This window comes from Cannabis sativa, chromosome 1 (genome assembly GCF_029168945.1).
Source record: "Cannabis sativa cultivar Pink pepper isolate KNU-18-1 chromosome 1, ASM2916894v1, whole genome shotgun sequence".
NCBI lineage: Eukaryota > Viridiplantae > Streptophyta > Magnoliopsida > Rosales > Cannabaceae > Cannabis > Cannabis sativa.
In genome coordinates, this window is record NC_083601.1 from 24,815,806 (window position 1) to 24,836,798 (window position 20,993).

At 33.5% G+C, this 20,993-nt stretch overlaps 1 protein-coding gene across 1 annotated transcript; it reads left to right on the forward strand.

Annotated features, from left to right (window-relative positions):
- The first annotated feature begins 6,145 nt into the window (after positions 1 to 6,145).
- On the forward strand, positions 6,146 to 7,820 carry LOC115706074 (homeobox-leucine zipper protein ATHB-12). The gene is made up of 2 exons (XM_030633590.2): positions 6,146 to 6,908; positions 7,002 to 7,820. The coding sequence occupies exons 1-2, from the start codon at positions 6,333 to 6,335 to the stop codon at positions 7,386 to 7,388; spliced, it is 963 nt and encodes a 320-aa protein (XP_030489450.2). The 5' UTR covers positions 6,146 to 6,332; the 3' UTR covers positions 7,389 to 7,820.
- Positions 7,821 to 20,993: the final 13,173 nt, after the last annotated feature.

The window sequence follows — 20,993 nt, forward strand, 5'->3', positions numbered from 1 at the left end:
AACATGAACTGCGTTGAAGCAGAAAACTCTTTTGGAAGATGAGGGTATAACATGTAAATTACAAGAGTATACTACATTAAGGGCTCGTTTGGTACGCCGTATTGTAATGTATTGTATTGTATTGTATTGTGTTGTGTTGTATTGTATTGTATTGTATTGTATTAGTATTATTTAATACAATACAATGTTTGGTTTTGACTTGTATTAATCGATTATGTAAAGTTATAATATATTTTTAATACACTTGATCCCAACACCAACTACGGGTCTGGGTCCCAGTTTGAGTCCGGGTCCGAGTCCGGGTTCGCGGTCCAGGGTTCGGGTGCGGGTCCAGGGTCTGGGGTTCGGGTCCGGGTCCAGGGTCTGGTGTTCGGGTCCAGGTCAGGGTTTGGGTCTGGGGTCCGGGTCCGGGGTCTGGGTCCGGGTCCGGGTCCAGGTCCGGGTCCGGGTCCGGGTCCGGGTCCGGGGTTCGGGCCGGGGTCTCGGGTTCGGGTCCGGGTTCAGGTTCGTGTCCGGGGTTCGGGTCCGGGTCTGGGCCCGGGGTCCGGGGTTCGGGTTCGGGTCCGGGTCCGGGGTTCGGGTCGGGGTCAGGGTCCGGGTCTGGGGTCCGGGGTCCGGGTCCAGGTCCAGGTCCGGGTCCGGGGTCTGGGTCCGAGGTCTGGGTCCGGGGTCCGGGCCGGGGTCTCGGGTCCGGGTTCGCGTCCGGGTCGGAGAATGGTGTTGACCCCAAATTCTTTATAAATATTATAATACAAGCTAATACTGACCATTTATTATGTATTAAATAATACAACATCCATTGTATTAAAAAATTTGGTCGTAATAATTAATTAATACAATACATTGCTTAATCCAAACATAGTGTTATTTATTATTTAATACAATACGACCCTTATACGGCGTACCAAACGAGCCCTAAATGTCACATACCTATGCAGGAGATGGTTTGAAGGAAACGAAATTTGTTTAACATTTAATGATACCATGGATATATAATATCTTTCTTCTCCATAATCCTTCGTATATATAACTCTTTGTATACAGCTTTATAGGAAAGGAAAGATGTTGCAATATTTACAAATGATAGTTTTTACGTTGTGACAGGGAATATGTAAGAGCGAAGAAACAAATGAATAATTCTCAATCATAGTTCCGGGCAAAACCCGGATCCGGCGGGGTCCTAAGTGTTTTTTCTCTTTAAACGTGAATGAGTAGTAAATAAATTTTGTAAAAGCATATTTTATAATTGGGTGGAATCAACGTTGGAATAAAACAATAATCATTATTCTTTTCGTTGCTTTACATTATTTTATAAATATAAATTAGTAATTGTGATTATCATTCGTACCAAATAAAAGTAAAAGTAAAAGTAATAATGATCATATTCTCTTCAGCCAAAACACTTGTTAACCTAAACCTCTTATGTTTAGGGTTATTAGGATAAAATACTCACAAACATATATATAGTACTTTTAAAAATCTCATAATGTTTATATATCCAGCTATTAATTATTTCATCAACGTCATTAATTGTTCACATATATTCTCCTAATTAATCTCGATCCCGTTTTCGTACACGATGAGATCTCGCTTTATAGTTTATCCACACATTGATCACGAAATCATCCGTATGTCAACCAAATGTTATGCATATTATATATTAATTTTTGTTTGGTGAAAAAAATTCGAAACCGATATTTTGCTGAAACGTACATAATCTCAACCAATAACAGGCATATATATCTTTGAGTTAAGTACGAAAACAGCCAATAATACCATTGGAACACTCCTAATTAAACACATCTTTAAACCTTTCCTTTTTGTGATGAGAAAAAAAGGCTTGGAAGTTGGAACCTTTATATTAACACTACTACTATAGCCGTCTGTGCCTACTTCATGTTGGCCACGAATACACATCAAGATTAAGACTCCTCTCTCTCTTTATAGTCTTTTTTTCTTAGCTCCATTTGATTTTTTACGAAACACAAACACAGTCTTACACTTTTAGACTCAATCGGTTCATCTCATGAATCCAAAGCTACCACCTACTTAAGGATTTGACACTAAATAGTACAAAACAGGGTCCCCAAAAAACGACAAATTTTTTATCTTGACTGTGACTGCGTTTCAATCCCCTTTATTAAACTGAGGAGTCATCATCCTACCTGGAATAATGGAAGAAGCTAATATGGCTGAAACTATAAGTTTCCTCAACCTCAAACTATATATATATCATATATATTAATATATATATATATTATCATTCTAGTTGTTTATTTTTTATCACCTTAATAAATTAATGTTCATTTTTGTAATTAGCTAATTTTTGCCACTCTCACGATATAGATCGGTACATTGTACGTCCTACTTAACTCCTTACCCCAAACGAAAGTAACGCCTAATTAATCATACCAATCATAAACCCGCCTAACACGGCTAAAACGCAGTGTCGTTTTCCTCTCTTCTGTCTTAATCTCACTTACCTTCTTCATTAATTTTTTCACTTTTATTGCTTAGAAATCTCCAAGGGCCAAATAAGCAACAATATAAATATCAATTAGCAGCTATACCTTAGTCTTCATGCTGATAAGTTTTGAGTCTTCAACACAACACAAAGTAATCGTACTTTTGAAGATATATACTACATATGTGATATTTCTTTTAAGAAAATACTTTTACTTATATTAGTATAATCTCATAAAGAAAAAAAATGGTTATATTAAACGAATGGAAATTTGAAGGTGTCACATCTAGCAATATACACCATACAATTGTTGATAACACATTGGATTGAGGTGAGAGAAGGAATTATAAAACATTTTATTCTCCAAAAGAAAGCAGAGAGAGTAAAAAATTATTAATATAATTAAATATAAAGACATTCTGTTTTTTCTCTTTATTTTCTCGGTTGGTTTAGATGTCCTCTCACAATTGGATCTTCCTCCTTTTTTTGTTGTATTATTTTTCTCTGTTTTTTCCTTTTCATTTTGGCCGATAACATTTTTAATTTAGTACAATAAATTTCACCCAAGATCATCCTATGAACCCCATAACATTTTGTTCTGTCTCCTAAAATTTATAATTTATTTTTTTTTTAAAAAAAAAAGAAAAAAGAAATAAAACTGAAAACACTCGAAGTGAGACGCGATCGCCAACACGTGGCAAGCCAAGAGAGATTATTTAAAGATCAACGCGACAGAGAATTGTGACTTATCTCCAACCCATACACGACTCCGAATGAAGTACGATAATTAACACGAGTTAAGGCACGTGTCCTTTTTCTTTTCTTCCATAACCACCAGATTTCTGCCACGTCATCTAGAAAAACCAAAAAACGAAAAATATAAGGTCGACGTAATGGGTTACCGAGTTTTGACCAGAGGCACATGGCAGAATATTATTGGATGACGCGTGACAGCTGACGGGCTTTGTCCTTAGCCAAAAAATAATTTAATTGGTCTAAAATAATATATTATTTTTTTACTATTTTATTATTATTGAAAATAAATATGCATCAATTTTCTTTTTCTCACTTTGTTTAATTTGAACGAGAATCAAAGCTGGACACGTATAATGGTGGCTCATCTCTCTCTAATCATTCTCATGGGCTCGATCGAGTGAGTCGATCTTAATATCTTACTTGGCTTATTAAGCCGTGGCCTTGACTTTAAAATATGAGTAAAAAAATCTACGAGAATTGTCACATAATAAAGCGATGTTCATTAAATTGATATATACCTCATATTGTATGCATGTTTAAAACTGTTAATTATGTAGCACCAACTGTATAATAATTTATCTTCAATCAATATAGTAAATCCCTTTAATAATGTGATTTATTAAGATCCTATTATATTATGAATAATGAAGTAATAGTCTCTATTCAACAAATTCCATACATATTATACTATTTTCATTATTAACACGCAAGAGTTTATATAAATATTTTAAATTCGATCGAAAAATTATGGATTTTTATTTGGAAGCAGATGACGAGCGAGAGAAACTTGTTAAAAGAGAGAAACGAGCATGTTTGGTATTGTTTTCTGTTTTTTGTTTTAAAAAATTGTTTTTAGAAATAAGAACAAAAAATAGTTTTTGAAGTTTTTAAAACACAAGTCACGTTTAGTTAGTGATTTTTAAAAACAATATTGACCTAAAGTGAATTGGTTTTTAAAACAGAAAACAATATTTTGTTGTTTTCAAAATTCTTGTTTTTTGTAACTTTGTTTTCTGAAAACTGTTTTTAAAAAACAAGGCCAAACAAGCCAAATTGTTTTTAAAAACAATTTTCTGTTTTTAAAAACAAAAAACAGTTTTCTAGTTATGATGCCAAACATGCACTTATAAACTAAAAATATTTATAGCCTTGAGAAAAAAAAAATTGTTCAGCTAAGTGGGCTCTTTTGTATTGACCAGCCTTGGTCACCTTAATTTCGTTTCAATGAATTCCAAGTTTCATAAAAAAAAAAGAAAAAGAAAAATTGTTCATATAAAAAAATTCCAAATACATAAAGTTATAAACAACCATTTACTGGAAGGCAAATTGACTTTGGCTGAGTACTTGTAGTTAGAAACGTTGGGAAAGGTTAGATGGTTAATTATAACTTACAATTTTTTTTTAATCTTTGAAAATCAAACTGTTTTTTTTTTCTCTATATACAAGTATATGTATTTCATATTGTTTTTTAGGAAACATTTCTAAAAACAAAGCTACAAAAAATTAGAAATTTTGACAACAATTATTTTTTTGAAGTTTTTATTACTACTTTTCCTTTCAAGTTTGTTTATCTCTTAGTTATTACTATTAAATATATTTATCATACAAAATATATGTTTATATTATTGCTTCTATTTATTTTTTAAAAGATATTATTATTATTAAAATTAAAATAAACATTATAACCAAACAATTTTTGTTTTATAGAAACTACAAAAATTAATTTGCGTTCAAATTTTTAGAATACAATTTTTCAGACGCTTACATTTTTTATATAACTCGTAATATTATATCTCTTGCACAAATTTCCTCTCTCTAAATATGGCACACAATCAACATATATAGATCGAACAATGTTTTTCCCTTACTTTTTGAATAATAATAAAACATTACTCGAAGATAAATTTAATTAATTTCACTACAGTAAATATATAGATGATTACTCATGCCTCTTTGTCGACTGCCCGGCCAGTGAAAACAATATTAAAATATTATTCTACCAAATATATATTATATAATCATATTAAATTGTCTTTAATTAATTAATATTAAGAGATAAAACTTTGACTTTAGGAAATGCATGTTTTCTATATGTTTATATTTTTATATAGTAATTAATTTATCATTTTTGAGATAATTTTTTACCCATATTTTAATTTTAAGAATTATGCTGAGAGTTGAATACTTTTATTTTACTTTCGATTTAGATAATTCAAGTAAAATAAGATCTTTCAATTATATATTATTTATGTTATATTAATTTTCTTTTATTAATTAAATGTAACTAGCTTGAAATGAATAAATTCAATGAAAAAAATCGTATAGCTACTTATGTATGATGTCTTTTCATCTCATTAATTTGATATCTATAAGACAAATATGATATTTGTTCTTGGTCATTATCATATGGAAAATAAACAAAATAATAAAAATAAAATAAATCCTTTTCATTTTCTAGTTGAAGAAATTATCAAGACAACGATTTGTCCAAGAAATTAGGAAACAAGAGAAGAGATTAGAAAATAAAATAAAAATTAAACGAGCCTACTCAATTTTAATTATTAATAATCTACCAAATATAAAATTCTATTATTATTTTTTTGAACAATAATGATATATAATTCTATGATTAATTTAATATAGAAAGAAACATTCATAGATAGGTTTGGCAATAACGTGATTCATGTAGTCGAAACTAGCTATTATAGTTAGACTGTTGAGGAGTATTACTTAAATATTTATTACCATGATGGTGACGACGACAACGACAGAAATTAATTAAAAAACATATCACAAAAACAATATATAGTTAAAATAATAATAATTAGTGTCCAAAAAGAAAAATGTGCTCCCCTCTCCAGTCTCCACACGCTGAGTTTTGAGTTTTTAATTTACTCAGCTTGAGCCACATTCATTTATTAGTTCATTTCTTTTTCTTTTTCTTAAATAATAATAATAATTATTATAATATCAGCAATTATTAGTGGACAAATAAAAAACCATTATTTACGGCATCAAAAGAAAAGAAGCAGTTACTCGTATGGTATGGAGATTTTGGATATAAAAGCAAAGCAAATACAAACACAAGAATTTCATTTCACAAACTCCGTTGATGATTCACCATTCGAATCCCACCAATTCTAACACCAAAACCCAAAGCCAACACCAACCCAACCAACCACAGTTTCGTACTATATATATATACTCAGAGAGAGAGAGTGAGAGAGAGAGGACGATGTTTGAAGACCAAAACAACATTCATGGGGAATATTCATATTGTCCCACATCGGACAGATTTGATCACAATAACAACAACATTAATATTCACGAGAGCAGCTTCTCAAATTCATCCTCTACTTCATCTTCTACTGGTGCTGGAGTTCAAGTACCAGCTGGAAACAGAAAAAAGAAGAGCAAAAACAACAAACGAAGGTTCAGTGATGACCAAATCAAATCTCTGGAATCAATGTTCGAGAACGAGACCAGGCTCGAGCCAAAAAAAAAACTCCAGTTGGCCTCTGAGTTAGGCTTGCAGCCTCGTCAAGTCGCCATATGGTTTCAGAACAAGCGAGCTCGTTGGAAATCCAAGCAACTCGAACGAGACTACTCTATTTTACTCGCCAATTATAAGAACTTAGCTTCTCGTTTCGATGCTCTCAAGAAAGAAAAACAGGGTTTGGCTCTTCAGGTACGTAAAAACCAGTAAAGGACTAACTAAAACTAAAGACATATGGTTTTAGCAGATAACTAAAATCTTTTTTTTTTTTTTTTGATATGGCAGTTGCAGAAGCTTAGCGGTGATCTGATGCAGAGTTCGAAAGATAAAGATAAAGATAATGATAAAGTTGATAAGGACTCGGATAATGGAAAGGTGAAAACAGAGACAGATCAATTGGAAGTAATGAAGCCGAGTCTTTCGTCTTTGGAAAGAACAGAACACGTTTTAGGGGTTCTCTCATCAGACGATGATAGTTGCATGAAGGCAGCCTATAATTTTGATCAAGAAGTACTTGAACCCGAGGAAGCGGAGCTTCTGAGCATGAACATGGCGCCGGAGCCTCCTGCTGATAGCTCCCTTACATCGCCCGAAGACTGGGGCAATTTGAACTCAGACACCCTTTTTGATGAATCCTCTAGTGGTTATCAGTGGTGGGACTTTTGGTCTTAAAATTAAGCCACAAAGGGGTCTTCTTGAAAATTTTCTCTAGTTTTTATTGTTTCTTCTTCTTGGTATATAACTATATATAATCTAAAAGCAGAGCCCTTTTAGTTGAGAAACTACGTGTAGTAGAGTTGGAGTAGTTTCTTCTCAGGGGTGCAGTGGAGAAAATAAGGGAATGAAGTTCATCACTCACTGAGCTACTGACCCAACAAATTACAAAAATTGCGCTTTACTTGATGTTGGGTTAGGCTTAATTGTTATTAGAAGCCATATATGGCATTAGATTACGTTAGAGTACACATAGGATTTAGGATTTAGGCCTATTATAATTACAGCAAGTGGGTAGTGTAAGTAAGATGTTCCAATTTTAAGTTTCTTGTACATACTTGTTCCGAGAATGATCTTGAGAAATAAAGAGATAGGGAGAGACTTGAATGAGTTGGTAGTGTGAATTATATTGTGACTTGTTTTGTTTATTAATTTGCTTTTGGTGAGTGTGTGTGTTTTTCGAATTGCTGTAAATGGTGATTATTAGTTTATTAACCTTAAAGGTTTGACCAATTTTAAATCCAAAATTACTTAAAACTGAATATACTTTATAATGTCATGCCTTAAAGAGAATCCAAAGAAGAATATGAGATGGATTTTTTGTCTTAAGGATAGAAAAGAAGTATAGTATATCATATTTATCAAAAAATGTTGTACGTACTAATAGACAAGTCATTTTAAGTATTGAAGAAGATAGAATGGCATATGGCTAGCTGAGCCTTAAAATAAGTGACACGTTATACCTGATTTTAAATAATACAGAAGACTGATTGAATAAGATATATCACATATCAGGATGAGTATATATATATATCATTGATGAAACAAAATCCAAATTAACCACCAAAAAGTACTGACGCCCATGATGAGTGTTTTATCTTCAATACGACATAGCATTGATGTGATCTTAAATTGTCAATAAGCATGTGGGACTGAAAGGTGGTTATATCACCATTTTCGGCCACGAAATAGATTCAGCCTTGGGCAGTGTCACTCTTTCAAAATTAAGATCTTTTTAATTGTGTGTCCGGCTAGCTCATGTGGTTTCCTTGAGTTATGTTTGGTAGGAGGAGAGTGTGGATTGATAGAGAAAGAAAAGGAAGATTTGTAGAGAGGTATTAATTAATGAATAGATGAATATGGTAGTTTAATCTATCTTTTTTCCCCTCTTTTATGTATAACAAACAAAGTTGCACGAGTTATATGTACCAATTAACGGGGGCACAGATGGCCATGCCCACCTAGGTTTCGATCAGTTCTACATTTTGCATGTAGTTTTGAAAAAAAAAAATATTATTATATATATTATCCACTCTATAATTAAGAAAAAAAAAACTATATATTTGTTTTGATTCTCACACCACCAACCAAAACAAATGAACTATACATTTTGTTTTGCTTTTTTGCTTCGTTTTTGCTACTCCGTCTAAAACATTACAAATATGAGATGTTTTATTTTTACCAAAAAAAAAAGCCTAATTAAGATTTTTTTTCTCCCGAATTTTGACATGTACCAAATTATCTTCTCTGAACTTCTAAAGTCGTTAAAAATACCCTATGAACTATTGAAATTGTTGAATTTAAGGACTTTTATTCAATTTTAGTAAAAAAAATTCTAACATGGATGAAAGTTCAAGGAGCATGATTTAGTACATGTCAACTTTTGAGTGGCATGATTTGGTAGATATCAAAATCTAGAGAGCATGATTTAGTACATAAACAATCACTGAAATAGTAAAATTAAATGAAATTAGACAAAAATTCTTAAATCAAACAATCTCAATAGTTTAGGAGATTTTTTAACAGGAGCATGATTTGATACATGTTAAAATTTAGGGGATAAAAATCCTAATTAACCAAAATATATATATATATACATACAAGTGTAGAGCGTGATAATTTTAATTAGTTCACATAATATTAATTATTTAAATATTATAAAAATTATTAAAATCACTTAAAAAATAAAAAATAAATAAAATTAAAATTGTATTTATAATACATAAAAAAAATCCTCCTTTTTTCTTCCTTTTTTTTTAATGTTCAACAACAGTCACCACACTCACCCAACAACTACCACTGTTATCACCATAACTACCACACCAGTACCATGCATTACACCATCACCGTCTCACAAAAGGATGGAACAATTTGACCGGGTTTAACCCGAACCCAACCAATCTGCTCAGATCCAACCCGATCAAACCCTTAAAATTTAAAAAATTCGTTCTATTCGGGCAGGTCGGGTCCAACCCGATACACTTTCAGGTAGGTTCGCAGGTTGATATTTTATGACCATTAATTGGATTTCAAGTTGGACCCGAACCCACCGGCCAACCCGACCAATTTTTGTTTTTATACATATATATTATATAAGGATATTTTTATTAATATATGGAATATTGGCGGCTAAACCACTTGAACTTTAAATTTTTTAACACTTAACCACAAAAATAATTTTTTTAGGGGCAAAACTAGGGGTGTTCATCAAACCGCTCAAACCGCCCGCACCGCACCACACCGCAAAAAAAATGCGGTTTGAAATTCTTTGCGGTGCGGTCGCGGTTTGAATTTTTCCTAAACCGCGCGGTGCGGTGCGGTTTGCGGTTTTGAATTTTTAATATGCGGTTCAAACCGCACCGCACCGCATATTATAAAAATACCAATTTTTATATTTATTTAGGTCCAATATGTGAAGGCCCAACCTAAGCCCACTAATTATTGTATTGTTGAAACTTGAAACTTTTTTTCATATTTATTTTCATGTCTTAGGGTATTTTTGACAAGTGTTGCTCAAATTTATTTGTATTTGAGATAGTTTAATTATTTAATGATAGTCCAAACCGCAGAAATCGCATAAACTGTACCGCACCATTTTTTGCGGTGCGGTTTTGTAGTTTTTTAGTTTCGCGGTGCGACTGCGGTTTGAGAAATTGAAAAAACCGCATGTGCGGGTTGGTTTGAAAAAATAGTCAAAAACCGCACCACCCGCATCGCAAACACCCCTAGGCAAAACTACCTAAATTCCCATTCCGTTTTGCTCTGTACCCCTCCGTTCAAAAATCATAGTTATGTGTCATAGTGAACTGCCCACGTGTACACACTTGTACACATGACAAATTTTTAGTGGTCCACGTAATATTAATTTTAAAAGATAATTATAAATATTTAAAAAATTAAAAAAATTAAAAATTAAAAAAATAATTTTAAAAATATTTTCTTTTTGGGATATTGGCGGCTAAACCACCCGAACTTTAAATTTTTTTACACTTAACCATAAAAATTGATTTTTTGGGGGCAAAACTACATAAACTCCCATTCTGTTTTCAAAGCTTTTCCTTTTCTTTTCTTCTTCTTCTTAACTGAAAAAACCCTAGCACCTAATCACCTACCCCACAACCCAACCTTCTCCGAGTCCCCTCTCACACACTCTCTCACGGTGTACAACGTCGGCCTTCTCCGACCATCCCATGTTAGACGGGCCACAACTAAACCTCACGACCCAAAAAATCCCAACCCCGATATGCTATCTTCTCTCTCTCCTTCGATTTTTCTCTGACCCCCTCTGTTTTTTTCGTTCAGTTCGACCCCCTTCCAGCGACCACCACGAAGAGAGAGAAGGAAGAGACGAGAAAGAGCAAGAGAGGGTCTGGAAAGGAGAAGATCGAGAGAGAGAAAGAGAGGGCAAATGGCTTCGGCGAGGTATGGGTGCTTCGGCTTTAACGAGATCTTGGGTGGTGAGACGAGAGAGCGAAAGAGAGGTTTGGAAGGGAGGGCTAAGAGATTAGGATTTCAGAAAGTTTATGAAAGGAAGAAGAAAAAGAAAAAAAAAGTAAAAAAAAAATTAAAATTATTTTTGATTTTTGTGGTTAAGTGTAAAAAAGTTTAGAGTTCGGATGGTTTAGCCGCCAATATCCCAAAAAGAATTTTTTTAAAATTTATTTTTTTCTGATTTTTAATTTTTTTTAAATATTTATAGTTATTTTTTAATTACATGGACCACTAAAAATTTCTCACGTGTACAAGTGTATATACGTGTGCAGTCTACGGTGACACTTAACTGTAATTTTTGGATGGAAGGGTACAGAGCAAAACAGAATGGGAGTTTAGGTAGTTTTGCCCCAAAAAAAAAATCAATTTTTATAGTTAAGTGTTAAAAAATTTAAAGTTCAGATAGTTTAGCCGCCAATATCCCTTATATATTTATAAACAAATATTTTATTCAACTTTACGGTAATATGAATTTTTTTTCATTAACATCAAAGTTTTATTTTAACAACTTGTCACTAAACTTAAAAAAAACCATATAAAATAATTTTTTTTTTTTTTTGAAAAAAAAAACAAAAATTAATAAGCAAAAAATAATTTTTTTTTTTTTAAAAAAAACAATATACTTATAAATTTAAATATTAAATTTATTTAAATTATTACTTCAATAGTTCAAAATTTAAATATTTAAATAAAATAGGATTATTATGAATTTCACAGCTCAATAAAATTTCTAGGAAATTTACCAAGTTTACGTTAATTCATTAAAGAAAAAAAAGAGAATTAGCAATAGCATACATACAATGTACATTCATTCAACAACTCAACAAGATTCATTCCTCTTTTATTTATTTATTTATAATTTCTATTTTTTTTTTTAAAAAAAAAGAAAAATGTTCCCAAAATATTTATTTATATAAATTCTTTCCATAAAGAAAAAAACCATATAGAATATTAGAATTTGAGTTTTTTTTTTTCTAAAAAAAAAAGTTGACCGAGTTGACTAGGTCAACCCGTGACCTGCCAACTCATGACCCGCCAACCTAACCCTCTCGCAGGTTGGGTCTATCCAAAACCTACAAACACGAAACCCGATCAACCCGCTCGATATTTAGCCCCAACTAAAACCACCACCATCATCACTGTCACCTTCACTATGCAAGTATCTACCACAGTCACACCATATCCACCACCATTGCACTACCACTATCCCCACCAATATCACCACCATATTACCATTACCATTAGCACATATTTCCTCTAATAATTTTTTTAAAACAAAAAAAAAATCCAACTCTAAAAAATCAATACAACAATACCAATACCATACACCAGCGATCTGCTCCTCAAAGTCCCAAATTTGAGAGTTAAGATATTCAATTCGAACTTGTTACTTAGAGTTCCACTACTAAAAATATGGAAGGAAAATCACATATGAGGTTCCCCATGTCGATATGAGAAATGAAAGTCGATTATCGTCGAGGTGCCCACCATGGCTATTGACCTAGTGTAGATTGTGTCAACTCTTTTGTCCTCAACGATCGATGGTCGGAGATGGCAACTTGTGACTCGTTGCCCTTTTCTGTCAAAAAAATAGACATGATAGAGGAGAGTGAGCCTGAAAGTAGGGGTGTTCATAAAAACCGATAAACCGAAACCGACCATCAAACCGATCAGACCATAACTGAATTTTCAGTTCCACGTCATCACCAAATTTGGCAGTCGGTTTTGGTTTCAGTTTTTTTGACATGGCGGTCGGTTTCGATTTTTAAAATAAAAAAATAGTTAAACCAAAAAATTGCCAAAAACCGCCAAAAACTGCCAAAAACCGCCCAAAACCGCGAAAAACCGTCCAAAATTGCCAAACCGAAAACTGCCAAAAACTGTACGGTCGATTTTATACGGTTATAATTTCTAAACGGTCAGTTACAATTTTCGTAACATAAAAACCATAACCGACCGGTCGGTTATAAAATTGTAAAAACCAACCATAACTGATCGATTTTCACCCCTACCTGAAAGAGGTAGAGAAATTGTTGTTGGATTTTGGAATTTGTTTGGGTTAAAGGTAGCCTTACCATGGCTATGCAGTGGCCAGAGGAATTGGAGAAGGGAAAGAGATAGAGAGAATGAGCCAGAGAAGAAATGGGAAATTAGAGGGTTTTAATTTTGTAGTTTTTTTTTAAAATAATTATTTTTACAGTTTTAATAATTATAAGAATATAATAGTAAAAAAAAACAAAATTGGAGTTTGGTGGAGGGTTGCACTCTCAAAAATTTAATTTATGGGTTAAGTGTAGCAAACGATATATTTCTGGTAGTATTTTCGCCAATATCTTTTACAAAAATCCTATCATGAGATTATGGTTTGGTAGTTACTAGATGTAATATAAATCACACAAATTACTCATACATAAGCAATGTGGGACAAAACACACACACAAGATTTATATATATATTTTACAAATTTCATTACACCAAAGCAGCTTATATCCAATTACCAAAACCCTATCACAAAGTAATAGCTTATTTCAAAAAATTGCCCTAATGATGTGACATAGAATGGTGTGACACGTGACAAGCATAGAAGCGATTGGACAGATGTGAGACCCTTGATAAGGTTCTCCAAAAAGTGTTGGTCGGTCGTACAGACGAGAGAAGCATGAGGTGTTAAAAGTATTTCTCTAAGTGTTGCTAAAAGGGTTGTTGTATTCAATTTTTTTACATAGTATTGTTGGAAGTATTGTTGTTCGGGTTGTTGTATTTGTTTCTTTGATCTTTTTACATATGGTTGTTGTAAGTGTTGCTGAAAAGTTATTGTATTTGATTCTTTTTCCTTTTTACGCGGGGTTGTTGAAAGTGTTACAATAAAAATTATTGTATTTGTTTTTTCTGTTATTTTAAGTGTATGGTTTATGTTAGTGTCGTTGCTATGGTTGCTAAAAGGGTTTTGGTATTCTCGATTCTTTGTTCTTATTGCATACAGTTGTTGTAAGTGCTGCTATTAGGATTCTTTTAGTTTTTTTTTCTTATTTATATGGTCATGGCCCTTTCTTATAATGTTTTTGTTAGAGTTACCGAAAGGGTTGCTCTATTTAATGTTAAATTTTTTACATAAGGTTGTCGATTAATAATAAGTTGTTGTCATTGTTATAAAACTTATTTGTAAAGTTGTTGGATTTATTTTTTTGTAAGATTAATTTTGAGTTGTTGTATATGATTTTGTAAATTTAGTAAAAAAAATTATTGAAGGGTTGTTCTATTTGATTTGCTGTTATTTTTACATATAGGATTGTTGTAAGGGTTGTTCAATTTTCTTCTTTGTTATTTTTACATAAATTTGTTGAAGGGGTTGTTGTGATGATTGTTCATTTTCATTATTTGTTATTGTCACATAGGGTTGCTTTATTTCTTTCTTCTTTATTATTTTTTGTTATTTTTACATAAGTTTTTTGAAAGGATTGTTGTAACGGTTGTTGTTAAGGATTTTGAAATGCATGGTTTCTATTTTTCAATTTTTTGTTATTTTTACATAAGGTTACTGAAAAGCTTTTTGTTAAGGTTGCTTAAATGCTCCTTTGTTTGATCTTTGTTATTTTACATTGGTTTTGTTAAGTTTTATAGAAAGAGAGAGACAAGAATAGAAAACAGAGAATTGAATCTATTGATTGATTTAGAGAAGAGTACAAGGTACAGTAGAACCTCTATCAAAGAATACACTTGGAACTAAGAAAATTATCTAATTGAGAGGTTATAATTATATAGAGGTACACTAGGAAAAAGAATTAAAACACCAATAAATATTAATGTAATAATAATAACATTAAACAATCCTTAATACTATATAATAATAGAATTATTTTTGAGTAAATATAATATTTATACATGTATTACAATTTAGAATAAAATTATTAATTATACGTAAATAATTTTAAAAAATATATGTATATTTTTTATTAATATGTAATTATTCTTATATAGAGGTATACTTTGTTAATACGGGACTTAAAAAATGTATAACTAATTATAATTTAAAGGTTATTCTTATTTATAATTGGCCCAAATTGGGACTTGATTTTTTTATAACAAATTAGAGGTTATTCTTGAATAGAGTATTCTTAGATAGAGGTTCTACTGTATATATATACAAAGCTGTCATAAGCCACATAGGACAACAAGGACACAAAACATAACAGAAAAATAACTAACACAACTAACTATTTCTAACAACCTAACTGACATTCTCCTTAACAGCCCCCTTCAAACTCAAGGTGTGTTGAGAAACAACATTGAGTTTGGCTCTTAGATCAGGAAACTTAGAACTAGAAATAGGTTTGGTTAAGCAGTCGGCAATTTGAGCAACAGCAGGAACATGGCACACTTGAAGTTGGTGTTGCAACACTTTGTCACGAACAAAGTATAAGTCAATTTCTATGTGTTTTGTGCAGGCATGTAGAATAGGATTTGCAGCGAGAAGGACTGTGCTTTGGTTGTCACACCACACAGTAGGCACACTGGTTTGGTTGATGTGGAGCTCAGTAAGTAGGCTTTGAATCCAGCTTATTTCACTGACAGTGCTTGCAAGGCTTCAGAATTCAGCCTCAGATGATGATCGCGAGATGGTTACTTGCTTTTGGGACTTCCAAGCAACTAGATTTCCACCTAAGTAAATGCAATATCCTGTTGTAGACCTTCGATCGTCAGGGTCGACTGCCCAATCGGCATCACAAAATGCCTCAATGGAAAAATCAGGAGCTGGTTGGAGATGAAGTCCATAGTCTAGTGTACCTGCTATATATCGAAGTATTCTTTTTACAGCCATCGAACGTTGTTGCAATGGAGTTTGCATGAATTGGCATACCTTGTTAACACAGTATGCCAATTCGGGTCTAGTGATAGTAGCATATTGTAGTCCCCCAACTATGGATCGATAGAGTGTGACATCTTCCATTGGTTCACTTCCATAGTTGGATAGTTTTAATCCACTGTTCATATGTGTGTTTTGAGTCTTAGCATTCTGCATGTCAGCCCTTGTAAGTAAGTCTTGGAGATATTTAGTTTGTGTGAGATGAAGCCCCTGTTCAGTTTTAGTTACTTGAATGCCTAAAAAATAATCTACCAACCCGAGATCCTTGAGAGCAAATTGGTGGTTAAGATCAGTGATGGTGGTGTTGATGGCCTTGTCATTGCTGCCCATGACTAATATGTCATCTACATAAACCAGTATGTAGATACAGTAAGTTTTTGTGATTTTAATGAAGAGTGAAGGATCTGCTTGTGATGAGTGAAATCCCATTGTTATTAGAACTGTAGAGAGCTTTGCAAACCAAGCTCTTGGAGCTTGTTTAAGACCATAGATAGCCTTGTTGAGTTTGCACACATAATCTGGATGCTCTTCACTTATAAATCCAGGTGGTTGTTGCATGTAGATTTCTTCTTGTAACTCACCATTCAAGAAGGCATTGTTGACATCCAATTGCCTAATTGACCAAACTCGGGTGATAGCAATAGTCAAGACTACTCGAATAGTGATTGGTTTTACAAATGGACTGAATGTCTCATCAAAGTCAAAGCCAGCTTGTTGATGAAATCCCTTGGCAACTAATCTTGCTTTGAATCTCTCAACAGAACCATCTTTGTTGTATTTAACTCATAGAACCCATTTGCATCCAATAGGTTTTCTGTTGGGAGGAAGTCTTACAAGAATCCAAGTATTGTTGTTGGTGAGAGCCCTGAATTCTTGTGTCATAGCACCATTCCATTTGGGCATTTGGAGAGCAGCTATTACTGTTCTTGGTTCACATGATGCAAGAAAGGCTTTAGGCTTTCTAATGTCTGCTTTTAGACGAGTAATCATGGGGTGTGAGCTTGCTGCAGTGGCAGTAGTTGTGGGCCTGAGAGGATCTGCATTAGAAACATTAGTAGCAACAAGTAATATAGTTACATGAACATTAGATATGGTAGTGAGAGGAGGTAAATTAGCAGTGGACTGTATTGATATATCAACCAGTTGGTTGGGATTAGGGACAGAGGCAGGAGCTGAAGTAATAGGAGAAGCAGTGGTAGATTCAGAGGGTGGGAAGTGTGGTGGCATGGGAGTATCAGGTGGAGGGTGATGAGTGGAAAGAAGAGAGGATAAAGGTGGTAAACCAGGTGTGTTGACTTGAGAATTGGTGTCAATGGTTTGTTTGTGAGACACAACATAGGGAAATTGATATTCATTGAAGATTACATCTCGAGAGATGTAAATTCTTTTGTCTTTAGACATGCATTTATAACCTTTGTGAGACATGCTATAACCAAGAAACACACAAGGTGTGGACCTATATTGCATCTTATTTCTATTGTATGGCCTAAGATTTGGATAGCATAGACATCCAAAGGTTTTGATTAGGGAATAATCGGGTGGGGAGTGAAAAAGTTTCTGCATTGGTGATATTTTGAATGACAGCAGTGGGCATTCGAGTTATGAGAAAAGTGGCAGTTCGAAAGGCTTCATCCCAGAAAGTTAAGGGTAGAGAGGCATGAGCAAGTAGTGTCAAACCAGTTTCCACTATATGTCGATGCTTTCTCTCAACTACACCATTTTGTTCATGAGTATGAGGGCAAGCAAGCCTATGAACAATGCCACATTGCTCAAGAAGATTGGTGAATGATCTGAATTCACCTCCCTTACAGACTGTGAAGTCTTGATTTTGTGTCCCAATTGTAACTCAACTTGAGTTTTGAATTTCGCAAAAGTGGGTAAGGCCTCATCTTTAGTTCTTAACAGGTAAATCCATGTGTATCTAGAGTAAGCATCCACAAAACTAATGTAGTATCTATAGCCATTGGAAGAGTTAGTAGGGGCTGGTCCCCATAGATCCGAATGTAAGAGTTGTAAAGGAGCATGATAAACAGTAGTGGAAAAAGTAAAGGGCATTTTGTGGTGTTTACCAAGACAACAGGCATTGCAGAAATCAGCATTAGTTTTATGATCTATTGTGATATTACAAGATTGTAAAGCCTGTTTTACAATTCTAGCAGTAGGGTGGCCAAGCCTACTGTGCCATAAAGCAAATTGAGAATCAACACTAGACACATGATTTGTAAAATAGTGAGGAGGAGAAGGTTCTTGAGTAGGACTGATATTAGTAGGTAGATGAGATAGTTGTGTGGAGGAGAATTTGTACAATCCATTCTCAAGCTTCCCAACCAATAAGATCTTCTTGGAATCCATTTCTTTGACATAGCAAATAGAGGGGTGAAATTCAAAGAAAACAAAATTGTCTTTAGCAAATTGTGAAACACTTAGAAGATTTTTTGTAATCGAAGGAACATGGAGAAGATTAGTTAAAGATAAAGCCTTAGATGTGAAAGGGGAGTTATGGATAGAGTTACCAATATTTTCAATGCCTAGACCAGTCCCATTGCCCACAAACACTTGTTCTTGACCATTGTAGTTGCTGCTGGAAGCAATATTGGCTGCATCTGGTGTAAGATGGTGAGAAGCCCCAGAGTTAGGATACCAACTGTCATCTTGGACAGTTTCGGGTGTGGCAATATATGCTTGACTTTCAGCAATGTTAGCAGTAGCAGGGAATTGTCCAAAGCACTTAGGACCAGTGAATGATTTGTCAAACCTGTAGAAACATTGCTTGATCGTGTGTCCCAATTTGTGACATAATTGGCACTAATGTTTCTGTGTCCAGGATTGGGAAGCACCACGGCCAGATGTGGAGTTTCCTCGACCACTGTGAGAGGTTTGGGCACGACCATTAGAGTAGTTGTTTCGATGCATGGATTGCATCTGAGAATTTGGATCAAGATACCTGTAGGGAGTACCACGGCTATAACCTGTTGGTATTTGAGAGTTTGGAAAGTGATTTCTGTTGGCAAAACTTCCCTGAGCTGGTTTTGTGTGGGCTAAATTGGCTTCACTTTTGTTGATATCCAGGGCTTTGGTGTTTTTCTCAATGTGAACCGATTGTGCCATTAAAAGAGCTTCTATTTCAGCAACAGAGTAAGACTCTTTTTTTGTTGTTACAGAAGTAACAAATACATCGTATTCAGGAGGCAAACCATTAAAGATTGCTTATGACCAATAGTAGCAAGAAGATCAATTATGCCTTTGATCTTTAGAAGGTAATCATTCAAAGAACCAGTCATCTTGGTGTTCCTGAGTTGAGTCTTGTAAAGACCAATGTTAGCAGAATTCAGGGCAGTGTAATACTCACTCAAGGCTTCCCAGATTTGAGCAGTAGTCTCACAACCGATCATACGATTGGTTGTTTTCTCGGACATGGATGAGAGCAACCAAGAAACCAGTAAGTTATCTTGTTGCTCCCACTCTTCGAAGGCAGAGTTCACAATATTGTTGTCTTCATCATCTGTACTGAGAAATTTAGGAGGAATTTTGGTGGCGTCCAGGAACATTTGTAGGCGACTTCCTTTTATTGATGCAAGAACTTGATGTTTCCATGGCACGTAATTGTGTTCATCAAGTTTAATCGATAAAGAATGTGAGAACGAAACAGGATTGGAACGAGGGAGGAAGGCATGGTTCAATCTTGATGCTCCTCCATTGCCGGTTGCTGAAGCTTCCATTGTTGAACGAATTACAGCTCTGATACCATGTTAAGTTCTATAGAAAGAGTAAGAACGAGAGAGACAAGAACAGAAAACAGAGAATTGAATCTATTAATTGATTTAGAGAAGAGTACAAGGTATATATATACAAAGCTGTCATAAGCCACATAGGACAGCAAGGACACAAAACATAACAGAAAAATAACTAACACAACTAACTAGTTCAAACAACCTAACTGACATTCTCCTTAACAAGTTTAAAGTGTTGTTATGATTGTGGTAAGGATTATGATTTCTCTATTTCCTTCTTTGTTATTTTTACATAGAGTTATTGAAAAGATTGTTGTCAGAGTTACTGATATTGGTTGCAATTTTCAATACTTTTCAGTATCAACAACGTATCTACCATATTAATTTGGCATGCTTATTTATTCTCTTTTAAAACTGTGATGTATTACAATTAATTAAATTATTCTTCAAAATCATCGATTAAGGAATATAAGAAAGGTAATACAAGATTAAATTGAATTCAGAATTTCATTCAACATATTGTTTAGGTTTAGGGGTACATAACCACTGCTTGTATATCAACGGCTAGATGCTTTACTTTTAACCAAAAAGAAAAGAAAATATTTATGACAAAGCTACATGTACTAAACTTTACAAACAACACCCTATTATCAATATAGAACTCTTATTTACTCTAATATCCACACACCTACTTTTTTATTGCATATGAATATATATATATATAGTAAATAAATAAGTCTATATCTATGACATTCTACATAAAAATCAAGTCTTGGAGTCTCCTTCCCGTTAAGAAGATACTCAACAAATGAGAATAAATCTGCATCTAAAAAAGACATAAAATACATCAGATTAAACAAAAAATCATCATAAAAATAATGATGTATTATACAAAGAGCATCCCCTCGAGTAAAGGATTCCACAGTTGAGATCTTTAATAAATTGTAACAAAATGAAGACACCTATACAATCCCAGTAGTGGAATGTCATAATCCAAACTTTTTTCAAACGTGTAATTTGTATTTTCCCAGCATAAGACGTCCATATGGAATCCAATGAAGGATAAATAAGAAGACAAGAACACAAGTTTGTTGAGTGAGACCATCGTTAGTAGCTAGCTTAATGTTCTTCAAACACCTTATAAGTAATTAATCTCATCAATTTCCACAATTAAAAGTCAACAAAAGAAAAAGAAAA

What these genes read in the sequence shown, in the direction of transcription:
- LOC115706074 (XM_030633590.2), top strand. Translation starts at nt 6,333, where the DNA reads ATGATTCACCATTCGAATCCCACCAATTCTAACACCAAAACCCAAAGC. An exon ending in AACAGGGTTTGGCTCTTCAG is followed by an intron (nt 6,909 to 7,001) that starts GTACGTAAAAAC and finishes TTGATATGGCAG; the next exon opens with TTGCAGAAGCTTAGCGGTGA.